General features: G+C 37.9%; 1 protein-coding gene across 1 annotated transcript; it reads left to right on the forward strand.

Annotated features, from left to right (window-relative positions):
• The first annotated feature begins 9,445 nt into the window (after nt 1–9,445).
• LOC129274198 (substance-P receptor-like) lies at nt 9,446–12,500 on the forward strand. The gene is made up of 3 exons (XM_054911038.2): nt 9,446–9,658; nt 10,771–11,515; nt 12,487–12,500. The coding sequence occupies exons 1-3, from the start codon at nt 9,446–9,448 to the stop codon at nt 12,498–12,500; spliced, it is 972 nt and encodes a 323-aa protein (XP_054767013.2).
• The last annotated feature ends 269 nt before the right edge of the window (nt 12,501–12,769 follow it).

Raw genomic sequence — 12,769 nt, forward strand, 5'->3', positions numbered from 1 at the left:
AATTATAATATAATATAACATTATAATGAATAATATTTTCTTCTTTCCCACTACGTTTCTCTTCCTTTCTCCCTCTTTTCTCCTTTTCCCCCCTTTCCCCGTTTTTGTGTGTCAGCCGATGGGGGGGGGGGATGTGCCCCCCATGCCCCCCGTAGTTACGTCACTGTATGTCCATATGGCAAATACCCCTCCAATATTATTATCTTTTTTACCCCATGATGGTTTAATGGTTTTATTAGAGATTACATTAAAAAAAAATTGACATTCCATCTTAATCCCTTCCCAAAGACCCCAACATTGATGAATTGAAAGAAACGGGGGTTTCTCTTCAATGTTATAATAAGGACATAAGTATTTCGTTTGGAAATGGTGAACTGGCTCTTTATTTGCATTTTATGATTCAATAATATTGTTATATTTGTTAAGCGGTATTTTAGGAAGAATTTTCACCATTAAAACAATTATCTCTTGTGATTTTTTTTTCATTTCTTTCGTAAAAAGTGGGGGGGGGGGATGTTTGTACAGGCCATCCCCCCCTCCTCGAAAAGTAGGGGGGATATATCCCCCCATCCCCCCGGGATTTACGCCAGTGGTACTGTGACGTCAGCGCGCAGAGTGTAAACTATGCGCAGATCATAATGCGCACAAATATAACTGTGGAACGTCCTTAAGCTGTATTTAGGGTCTGCAACTATTAGACTACGCACACGATGTAGGGCGGTTTGTATCGCGATAGCTCTGTGCGCTGGGTTTGTGCGCTTGCTTGCTTCAATATATTCTGTGCGATGGGTTTGTGCGCTGGCTTCAGCCTGGTCCGCTGTATGTATTTATTTGGCCCAGATAGTTAATTGTTGTTGAATATGATGGCGCTCTTCAATCTCTCCATCTTATACGGCCGCGCCTGTCGTATTTCTTAGTATAGGACGTCGTCGGCAGGGAAAGCGATCCATACGACGTCAAACCATCGGTGACGATTATATGACATATAAATTAGTCACCCATCCCGTCACCCATCCACCTATTAGTATTATATTAGTAGGTCCTACAAAATAAAATATCTTCGTGGAATAACACTTTAATACATTTAGACAAATTAAATATCGCGCATGCTAAATGATTGTTCGTGGAAAAGGGCACACCAGCTAACCTATCGGCTACTATAGTTATTACATATATATATATATATATATATATATATATATATATATATATATATATATATATGTGTGTGTGTAAAGTTATACATGTACAACAGCTTTGGCAACTCTTTTATTTAAATATTGTAAAGAAATGGATAAAGAGAACAATGGTAGGCGTAGCTTAAATCAAGGTTCCCCAGAGCTATCTACCCTTTGGAAAAATTGGTAATGCCGAAAAGATGTCTCTGCATGCCGGGAATCGAACCCGGGCCCCCAGCTTTGAACGCCGGTGCCTTAACCACTAGACCACAGAGACGGGTTAGTGGCTAGGGCGACCCCGATCCGATTGACCGTCAGATAGACAGATTTTCGACACTATACCAATTATGATTTTCTTTGTCGGGTGAAGGTGGGTTTCGAACAATGACAAGCCGCCATGCTTCAGCTGGATCAAAGCTATCGCTTTGATACAGTACACGTATGGGAGAAAGTATACAAATGTGTAAAGTTATACATGTACAACAGCTTTGGCAACTCTTTCATTTAAATATTGTAAAGAAATGGATGAAGAGAACAATGGTAGGCGTAGCTTAAATCAAGGTTCCCCAGAGCTATCTACCCTTTGGAAAAATTGGTGATGCCGAAAAAATGTCTCTGCCGGGAATCGAACCCGGGCAACCAGCTTTGAACGCCGGTGCCTTACTAGACCACAGAGACGGGTTAGAGGCAAGGGCGACCCCGATCCGATTGACCGTCAGATAGACAGATTTTCGACACTATACCAATTATAATTTCCTTTGTCGGGTGAAGGTGGGTTTCGAACAATTAATAAAAGAGTTGCCAAAGCTGTTGTACATGTATAACTTTACACATTAATTGTGTATACTTTCTCCCATACGTGTACTGTATCAAAGCAATAGCTTTGATCCAGCTGAAGCATGGCGGCTTGTCATTGTTCGAAACCCACCTTCACCCGACAAAGGAAATTATATCTGTCTATCTGATGGTCTGAAATCGGATCGGGGTCGCCCTAGCCACTAACCCGGGTTCGATTCCCGGCAGAGACATTTTTTCGGCATCACCAATTTTTCTAAAGGGTAGATAGCTCTGGGGAACCTTGATTTAAGCTACGCCTACCATTGTTCTCTTCATCCACATATATATATATAATTTCCTAAAATCTTCGTCAAATAACAATTTAAATATGAAATTACATAATTGTAAAAAACGCGTGTGATAAATAATTGTACATTGTAAGGACAAAATTGGATGGTGTACTGTTTTATTATTAACTTCTATGTATATTTTTTATTGATATCTTTCTAAATTCCCCCCCTCTCTTCTAATATTTCTCGTCCTTCTTATTCTTTTGTTTTGTATTTTTCTTTGGTTCTTATTAATAAGAATTTTAAATCCTTCTTTCATGTCTTGTGTTTGAAAAAAAAAAGACTAAAAAATAAACCCCCTAACTGTCAAAACGGTAGGTGGCACATAATAAAACATAGTAGTTCCTGTGTATAATCGGGATTAATTAACAATTGTTTAAGATTCGGGTCATTCATCTTAAGTTTATTAAACATAACGTGTCTCTCTTTTTCATATTTTGAACAAAATAGTCTCAAATACTTTGCACACCTCACAGAGGCCTGAAGAGTGCTGTTTAATTGGAAACATACAATAGTTTAATTTGCACTTACCTACTGTAAATTTTGATGAAGGAGGCATTCCTCTTTCCGAGAAAAGGCTTTTCTATATGCCTGCTTAAAAACATTATCATGATCAATAGCATACAAAAATCTACCATTTCTAGAAGCATTCCAATCTGCTTGCCAGATTATGCCCAAAATTTAGGGGGGGGGGAGACCACCTGAAATTTTGGGATGGACACAGGTAAACAATTTTACAAGCCAAAAAAAAAGTTATACTTCTTTTTGGAGGAAACACCAACTAAATTTCGACAAGCAAAAAAAAAAGGTTATAATCAACAAATTGGGGGGGGGGGCGTTCCCCCTATGCCGAGAGGACGTACAAAGCGAAAGGGATCCTGATAGTCCCAACTTACTGGCCCACTCAACATTGGTTTCCGTTATTGTACTGTATAACATGCCCGGGGGGGGGGGGGCACTTACATTGACGAGTGGATACCATGCGCGACCAAAAAATACACGTAAAGAGGATATCTTTTTCAAGATAGGACACGTTACGTACGTAACGTAATAAAGGTGTCAAAAACACTAAAAAAAAGGGTATCTATTTCACTAGGAAAGCTATACGTGTTTAGGGTCAAATTGCGAGGGTATAAAAAATTAAGACTCAAAATGTTTTATAAAGGATGTACTTTTTGCCCCAACAGTCAAAACTACGTGTTTAGAGTCCGATTTGAGCGAGGTGTGGGAGGTGTGGGAGGTGTGGGGCCGTATATACTAAACCCAATTGTAGGTAAAGGTAAAACCTACGACCTACGTCCGTGACATAACAATTAAAATATCTCTGTACTTGTTTAGGGGGTCAATTCAGGGAATACTTGTCCCAGGATAGGGTTTCATACGCCAATACTTGTTAAGGGGTGCATTTTCAGAATATGGAAAATACTTGTTAAGGGTGCTTTTCGAGGCCCCCTGGTCGCGCATGGCATCCACTCGTCAATGGAAGTGGCCCCCCGGAATAACATGTAATGCGAAGAACCTTAACTCCCAAACCAAAGGCAGTTGCTAACCCAACCTGTTAAAGGCAGACCTCATTAACTTACTCACCTACTTAAAAGTGAATCCACCTGCAATTCGACCTAAAACCAACTCAGAATGAATCCTCGTTTGGACAGACAATTCTGAATCAAGATGATTGGTTCCTATGTCACTTACCTATTTTTGCACGCATGACTACTGTGAGATTTTCAAATCTCACGTGACTCGATTCAGCCAGTTATTGGCTGAATAATTCTCATATCGTACTTAACGAAATAAAATAGAAAATTAAATGAAAAAATGTTTTTTTTTATTTGATAAAAGGTCAAGTCCACCCTAGAAAAATGTTTATTTGAATAAATAGAGAATAATCAAACAAGCATTACGCTGAAAATTTCATCAAAATCGGATGTGAAAAGTTATGACATTTTTAAAGTTTCGCTTATTGTTCACAAAACAGTGATATGCACAACTCAATCCCGACCTTTCGTTAGAGAACGCGAACGCTTATTTACGACGGTAGTAGATTTTTAAAGAGACTTTTGGGCCCGTCGTCATGGTCGTAAAACTCTGTCCTGCAATGCAAATTGTGTGACATGAGACTTTTTTTCGTTTCGCATCTGGAACGGAAACATTCAATCTGCGTTTCGTGTGCAAAATTCTGGTTGCTACTATGGTAACAGCGATATATCCGATTTAGGACGAATTTCCAGAGCCACATTTGGTTCCTCCCAGAGCTCGAGAGGCCGCCCGGGGGGCCCACTTCCATTGAAGAGTGGATACCAGGCGCGACCACGCGTAAAAAGGGAAAGAGTGGGCAAGTACGTTACGTATAGGCCTATGTAACGTTATAAGGGTGTCAAAAACGATGTTTAAAATACTGAAAAGGGGGATATATTTCCAATACTTGTAGTGTTTCACAAGCTAATTACTTGTTAAGAGATGCATTTTCATAATCTGGAAAAGACTTGGATCCCTTGTTTAGGGCGGCTTTTCGAAACCCCATGGTCGCGCCTGGTATCCACTTATAAATGGAAGTGGTCCCCCCGGGAATTTGAATCTAATCCCCCATTTTGGGGGAAAGTAAAGCATAATGTTCATTACATTGTGTGCTATAGAGGCGTATTGTTTGTGTAAGAGGAGTAAGCAAAAGAAAAAACCCCGCAAAATTGACTGGTGTTCAGACGTTTAGCATGTTTAGGCCTATTGCCTATGCCGTGTACATTTCAACCACTGGCGTAAATCCCGGGGGGGATGGGGGGGGGATAAATCCCCCCCACTTTTTGAGGAGGGGGGGATGGCCTGTACAAACATCCCCCCCACTTTTTACGAAAGAAATGAAAAAAAAATCACAAGAGATAATTGTTTTATTGGTTAAAATTCTTCCTAAAATACCGCTTAACAAATAAAACAATATTATTGAATCATAAAATGCAAATAAAGAGCCAGTTCACCATTTCCAAACGAAATACTTATGTCCTTATTATAACATTGAAGATAAACCCCCGTTTCTTCCATTTCATCAATGTTGGGGTCTTTGGGAAGGGATTAAGATGGAATGTCAAAAAATTTTGAATGTAATCGATAAAACCATTAAACCATCATGGGGGTAAAAAAGATAACATTGGAGGGGTATTTGCCATATGGACATACAGTGACGTAACGGGGAGCATGGGGGGCACATCTCCCCCCCCCCCCATCGGCTGACCAAAAAAAACGGGGAAAGGGGGAAAAGGGAGAAAAGAGGGAGAAAGGAAGAAAAACGTAGTGGGAAAGAAGAAAATATTATTCATCATAATGTTATATTATATTATAATTATGTTATGTTACATTACATAAGAAACATTTTTATCATAACTTTATGAAACATAATTTGCCCAGGGCCTATGTCTTCATTGTTCCTGGTGCTCGCATTGTCTGTTTAACGAGATATATAATCCTGTTGTATACTAAAACATCCCGTTTTCAAGTCAATAATAACCAAATATATTTCCTAGCACTTGAGTTATTTGAATAAATTGAATTGAAATTGAAAATTGAATTTTTGATATTCAGATTAGAAGAAGGGACATTTAAAGGACTAATTTTAGGAATTCATGAAGAGCAGACATATTAAATTGAATTGAAATTGAATAGTTATCATTGTTTTATGTAGTGACATATGCTTCTTTTTCATGACTCAAAAAGTGATTGCCCTATGTAAAGGTCTTCGTATATATGAAACATTTCCTGTCCGTGATTACGTTCGCATTAGTGGATTGGTGAGATATATCTGCTCTTCATAAATTCCTAAAATCAGTCCTTAAAATGTCCCTTCTTCTGATCTGAATATCAAAAATTTTCAGCTCGCGCTTCGCGCTCGCATCATTTGGTTAATGAAATACGTATGGTCCTAGTTAATTCCTACAAAGAAAACTTAGAATGCCCCACTTCAGGTCTGAATTATCTAAATTTTCAGCTCGCGCTTCGCGCTCGCAATGTTTAGCGAGACAGGTACCTATCATGATTACACAAATTTGATTATAATGTCCCTTTTTAGGTGTGAATTAAGCTCGCGCTTCGCGCTCGCATTATTTGATCAGTGAGATACATATCCGTTTAATGACATTGTCCTTAAAATGTCTCTATTAGGTCAGTATAACTGGCAACTGAGCGCGCTCACTAGCGCACTCAGTCAGTGATTCAAACATTTTGCTGGTGCCCCCCAATGCCGTGACCCACGGTAAGCCACTGTGGACATATCACAGTGACAATTCCTTGCATATCTAAAAACATGATTGCAAAAAAAATGCCAAAATATTTCAGTCATCCCCCCCACCCATCAACACGGATTTACGCCAGTGATTTCAACGCATGCGAAATGGTTTCGGCTGGAGACATGGGAGAGGTGATCTGACCCATGGAATCAATTGCCAGTGATCCACCAATAATCCACATTAAATGCAATATCGATTCGATGGACTGTAATGATCTATATCTAAGCCTTAATTCAGTAATTTTCTCCTCACTCAATATGTACTCGATTTGTTTGAAAAACCACTTTCTTATCCATGTCATAATCTATTGTAGGCCCTGCATTTCGAATATCTCCAGCCAGCTGTCATAGTAGAGGTTCGCCGCTGGCTCAGGGGGCATATACGATGATGACCATCAGTCGTCATACATGCATGTATGGTGCGGGTGTCGCGGGAAATAATTTTGCACACGAAAAGCAGATCTGTAGGGCCTGTAACCCCCCTGTAACATAAAGCTTAGCAATGGTTGTAGAGCAGCTTTCTACGTTTGATTCTCTATTGACTATAATGTACAATCAATCTTAAAAATCAAGTGTATGATCAAGCGTTAACTTTTGTGTTAGGGGACCCTAATATTACCGTCCGTGAGGTTTGCGAAAAGTGGCTAGTGACATGCAAATGGGACAGTCGATGATATCACTCACTATTTATTTTGTTTTGTTTTATTGTTTGAATTATACAATATTTCCTTTTTTGTTAATACAGATTTGACAAGGACCAATTTGATTAATAGTATTAAACAATGCTAATTGCACATGTTCAGGGAGGAATTAATTGTTGTTTCACACGACAACAGGGAGAAAATTTGAATATTTCATATTTCATATAATAAAATACAAAAGAAATAGTGAGTGAGTGATGTCATCAGTCTCCTCATTTGCATACCAACAAGGATGTGAATATATCTGTTTTGTGAAATTAAGTGAAACTTTAAAAAGTCATACCTTTATATTTTACATCCGATTTTGATGAAATTTTCAGTGTTGTGTGCTTGTTGGCCTTTTCTCTTTTTATTTGAATCAACCTTTTGTTGGGATGGACTTGTCCTTAAATATTTTATGAGTTAAGAATTCAGCACCCTCCTCTCACTCCCTTACTAACAATAGCTCAAGTAATACAGCTCAAGATCACCTATTTTATTTCAGGTAGGATATTGCTTCACAATAGTCATCTGCTTTGAACAATGACAGTTCTGCATTGAACGGGCTCTCACGTGACTCGAATCAGTCAGTTATTAGGCTGAATTCCCTTAACCTCCCTTTAACTCATAAAATATTAATCAAATTAAAAAATAAATAAAAAATCAATTTTTTTTTCATTTAATTTTCTAATAAAGGTTGACTGGCTCCTCCAATGCGCCTTTGAATATCTTTGACAGATATATGGCGCTATACAAATGCTGTGCATCATCATCATCATCACCATAAAGGTAAAATCACTGGCTTGCATGTGTATCGGGGAGATAAAAAGGTTGATGACCATGTAGATGAAAAAATGGTAGAAAGACGTGAGGGAAGACAGGAGCACGAATTAAAGGGATGGTCCAGGCTGGATATATTCATATCTCAATAATAAGAGTAAAATTCACAAAGCAAAATGCTGAAAATTTGATCGAAATCGGAAAAAAAATAACGAAGTTATTGAATTTTTAAGATTTGCATTATACCGATGAAACAGTTCTAGGCATGTCTTTATGAATATTCATTAGGTCGGCTGATGATGTCATATCCCCACTTTTTTAAATTTTATTACAGTAGAAATTACTTTTATTCAAAATTTTTCTACCAAGAACTAAAACAATTGGATTGACAACTGATAAAGTGCATTAGTTATTTATTGCCGCAACTTATTTCATCATAATGGAGACACATCATTTACACATGTATGAAATAATGAAACATTTATGTTTTTATGTAATAGCATAAGAAAAGGGAAAGTGGGGATATGACATCATCAGCCTACCTAATGAATATTCATGTCGATGTGCATATAACTGTTTCACAAAATATTGATAAATTTCAAAATTCAATAACTTCGTTATTTGTTATCCATTTTCAGCATTTTGCTCGGTGAATTTCACTCTATTTACCATCCCTTTAAAGTAGGAGGGGAAAAAAGAAGAAGATCAACACCATAAACATCACACTCAAGATTCCAATGAATAAGCTCCCAATATCAAGAATATCTTTTCAATGCAGTGGGAAAATCCACCGTTATGCTTATAATCATTGATTCTAGGCGATAAGAGTTTTCATCATAATAGTTCTTAAATTCTCCGTTGGTAAGATAGGAGTGCTCTTCTGCGCATGCCCATGATTATAGTGACGTAGATCTTCCATTCGGGATTGCAAATTGGTTGCTTTGGTTGGTTTTATAAGGAGAATAAGAGCAGTGAAAAATCATTAATGCATTTGACATATCCAACGTTGGTCTAGAGAATTCTTGTTTTCATCTCATGCAGTTCACTGAAATACACCTTCATTATTACGGATAAAGATAAAATTTATCACATTTTCCAGTTTTCAAGAAGGTTTCATAAACCATTACAAATTCCATGGACTCTCTCGAAACAAGAACAGCTTAAAATAAATCTTACTATATGCAATTTCTTTTCGAGCAACTTATGATCATCTTATTTATCACAATCAATTTTATCATCATCAACTTTTCAACTAAGCCTTAGGTCTGAAAATGAAACCATCACTAAAAAAATGGAATTAAAAAATTAAGATCGCTATACGACAATTATAATTTTCATTCTACAAGTCAAAACCGTGAAATACATCGATCGTCATCGTCAGCAGGTTGCCTTCTCAATCACAGGAAAATGCGGATAAATAGTGATATTTTCGTAGGTTTCTTGTCACTATTTAGTGGACTGGCCATTCTTCTTAATGGGGCAACGTTGATTGCCATTATCGCTTCTAAGAATCTTCGAAGGGCGCAGAATATTTTCACTTTCAACATTGCTTTGGGAGACTTCGTCGCCTCAGCCGTCGTAGCAGTTCAGAGATGGCTTGATTACTGGGCAGATATTAATGTAAGTTTGATCTGATTACATGGATTATTATAGTGATATTGGTTTTGTGTCTACTGACGCTTGTAGGGTCGAAAAATTAAGAAGGGAGAGTTGAATTCGGAGCTGCGCTACTTGAAGAGAATCGCATAAGAGTAGACATATCCCCCCGAAAAAATTGCACCGTTTAGTATATTGAATAAAGAAAATGAAAGGAACGAGAAGTGTGAAACATTCTACCAGCTTGCTCGCAACTTAAAATTTTGTCCGATACGCCATATCTGGCCTCTTCAAATTTTTGGCTAATTACGTACGCCACTGAGTATTTTGATCGGAGGAAGGTCGGAGTATCTCTGTCCAGACGGATTCTACTCCGACCTTTCATTCGACTGGGCTTCCTACGACCCTTCCTCTGAAAAAACAGCCAACGTCTGGACCATGATAAGTTAAATATCTTTGGAATTTTTCCGAGATTTTACACGAGATCCGAACCAATCTTTGACTTCCAATGATCTTTTTTCATCTCCAAAACATTTTCAAACGGTTTACCACAGTCTTTCAGTGGAAATTGTCTTTCAGTGTTCTTTCAGTGGTATCTCAATAAAATCTCAAAGGTCTTATTTTAGTCTCTCCATGATCTTTTGACTGTCTCTCATAATGAGAGATCATTACAAGACAAGTGAAGCTCCATGGAAAGATTGCGTCGAAAGATCTTTAATGCACAAAAGATCTCTCTGAAAGACCTGTGAAATATCACTGAAGGAGCGTTCAGCAAAACGAGAATTATCTATCAATATTTCATAGTCCTTTCAGGGTTTTATCAAAAGCATTTCCACAGAGATCACAAATTTTGGAGACTGCCGAAAGACTTCATCACCAATAGCCAATTTACGGTGGTCTTTCAAAGGGATCCCATTGGGAGAATCGCGGCCTTAGTATTTGAATTAATCTGCACGCACTTTTTACTGTAGGCCTAGGTGAATCTCTCATGGTCATGATGGTTGCAATATATTCCGACCGGTGTATTGAAGAAGAAAAAAGAGAATGATTAAAGAAAAAGAAGAAAGAGAAGAAAATCATTAGAAAAATCAATATCAATATTAAGTTGACGTAATTTATTTCATTTGTTCTTAAAGCACGCAATCCTGACTCGTATTCTTGGTGCTGCTATGATGGTGAGCATCTTAAGTACACTCGCTGTAGCCATTCATCGATTCATCATTATACGTCTTGATCCATTTCAAAATCGTGGTTTGGTCACCAACACTCGCTGTATAATCTCATGTGTGTTCATCTGGGCAGCCGTCTTTGCAGTCTATCTTGGTACATTTCTCCTTAATGATCGTCTCTTCTTCTACTTCATCTCCCCTATCATGCTCCTATGTGCCATAGGAATATGCGCCATCGTATACGCATTCGTGTACATCACCATTTCGGGATCAACCCGTGGCATCGGGCTCACGTCCGATGCCTACCTACTCCGTGTCAAGAAAAACCAGAAAGTCCTCTGCACCTTCGTTTTGGTGGTGTGTTCTAACCTAGTCTGTTGGGTTCTCATGTGTTTCTCATTACTGTGCCTCTCAAATCGACCAAGATTTATCTACCAGTACTACCCCCAGTATGACCGATATGGTACCGCTAATTGGTTCTACAATGTATATTACATCGCCTGGTGGCTCGTGAACGTCAACGCTGTCGTCAACCCTATCATATACTGGACGAGGCTTAGTGACTTCAGACGACTGTTGTTCGGCTGCTGCGGTCGTCGGAAAGACCAGGAATCGTCGCCTGTGACGGAAAATAGCAAGATGGATGCCGAGCTTGATAAAGGCCAGAATGATATGAACATGGCGATCGTGATAAATGAGAATGAAAATGGATGTATTTGAAAAAGTGTGATCGCTAAAATAAAGCGCCAAAACTAGATCTATAAGGTGCTCAGGGAACACAGAGAGAAAAGGAAAGTTTTTGAGTAAACTTTTATTTATTAATTAATTTATTTATTTGATTATTTGAACAGACGCACCTTTGCAAGGGTGAAACTCAAAGTAGGCCTACATGTGGTGCTATATGCTAGCAATTAAGCAAACTCCCATCATTTGTTGTTTTAGAGATAATTATACACACAATGAAAAGTGTATAAAATTGTGCCGTGTAACGTCAGTTACCGTGAAAATGCCCATACACAGTTGAGGCCAAAAGTTTACATACACCCATGGAAGTCAGTGAAATTTGTTCGCTTGCTAAACATTATATAATTTACCATATCTTCAGAAATATAAATACTACCGTGATGAGTTTGGTATCTGATGAAAAAGCATATTAAGCTCTTTTACATGATTTTGATGCCGTTGGGAATGAAGTATATTTCAGGTGGAATTTTCTTTGAAAAAAAAAGTAATATTCGTGTAAAATGTATTCTATTGTTTGTTACTATATGTCCAAACATCGTTTTATAGAAATATATAAATGTCATATTTATGATTTATATTACATTTTATATCATGTTATATGTCACCCCCGAACAAAAAAAGTTTGTGTTAAGAGGTAACTAGCACAAATATGAAATGTTTTGGTCAAGTTTTTATTTTTAATTTGTCTAAAATATGAAGATTTTTTTTTGGGGGGAATGACACCTAAATACTTTTCAGCTCCTGATGACAAAGCAATGTGATGAAGTACTGGCGTAAATCCGGTCCGAGCAGTGGGGGGGGGGGGGGGGGTGAAAGCCCGGATGAAAGCAATATATTGACCTGAAAATTAAAAATTGGGGGGACACCCCCACACCTAAGTCTATGTATACGGGGGTATATAACTGTGTACATAATCCTTTTATCATGTTTATCTTTCAGGTAAAGGCCTCTAAGAATTTTTTTCAATGGCTATAATAACAGGAATAATAATAATTTATTGTGTTATAAAGTGAACTACAGTTAATATCCAAATGCGAGCGAGCAAGCAAATTGTCAGTAGCTGGAAGACACGATGACCAAAATCTTCTTTCATGAGCTGTGATTATTTGATACATGGATAATGTGGCGAACAATGAGCATAGCGAGCGAGCATATTTTCCATAGTTGGAAGAAAGAAAATGATTATCAAATTGTCTTTCAACATGTTCAAGGGAGTGAAATT

Source organism: Lytechinus pictus, chromosome 13, assembly GCF_037042905.1.
Source record: "Lytechinus pictus isolate F3 Inbred chromosome 13, Lp3.0, whole genome shotgun sequence".
Lineage (NCBI taxonomy): Eukaryota > Metazoa > Echinodermata > Echinoidea > Temnopleuroida > Toxopneustidae > Lytechinus > Lytechinus pictus.

Bases quoted from the DNA above. Each gene is read 5' to 3' on its own strand.
- LOC129274198 (XM_054911038.2), top strand. From the start codon at position 9,446: ATGCGGATAAATAGTGATATTTTCGTAGGTTTCTTGTCACTATTTAGT. The intron at 9,659-10,770 runs GTAAGTTTGATC...TTGTTCTTAAAG, and splicing joins ATTACTGGGCAGATATTAAT to CACGCAATCCTGACTCGTAT.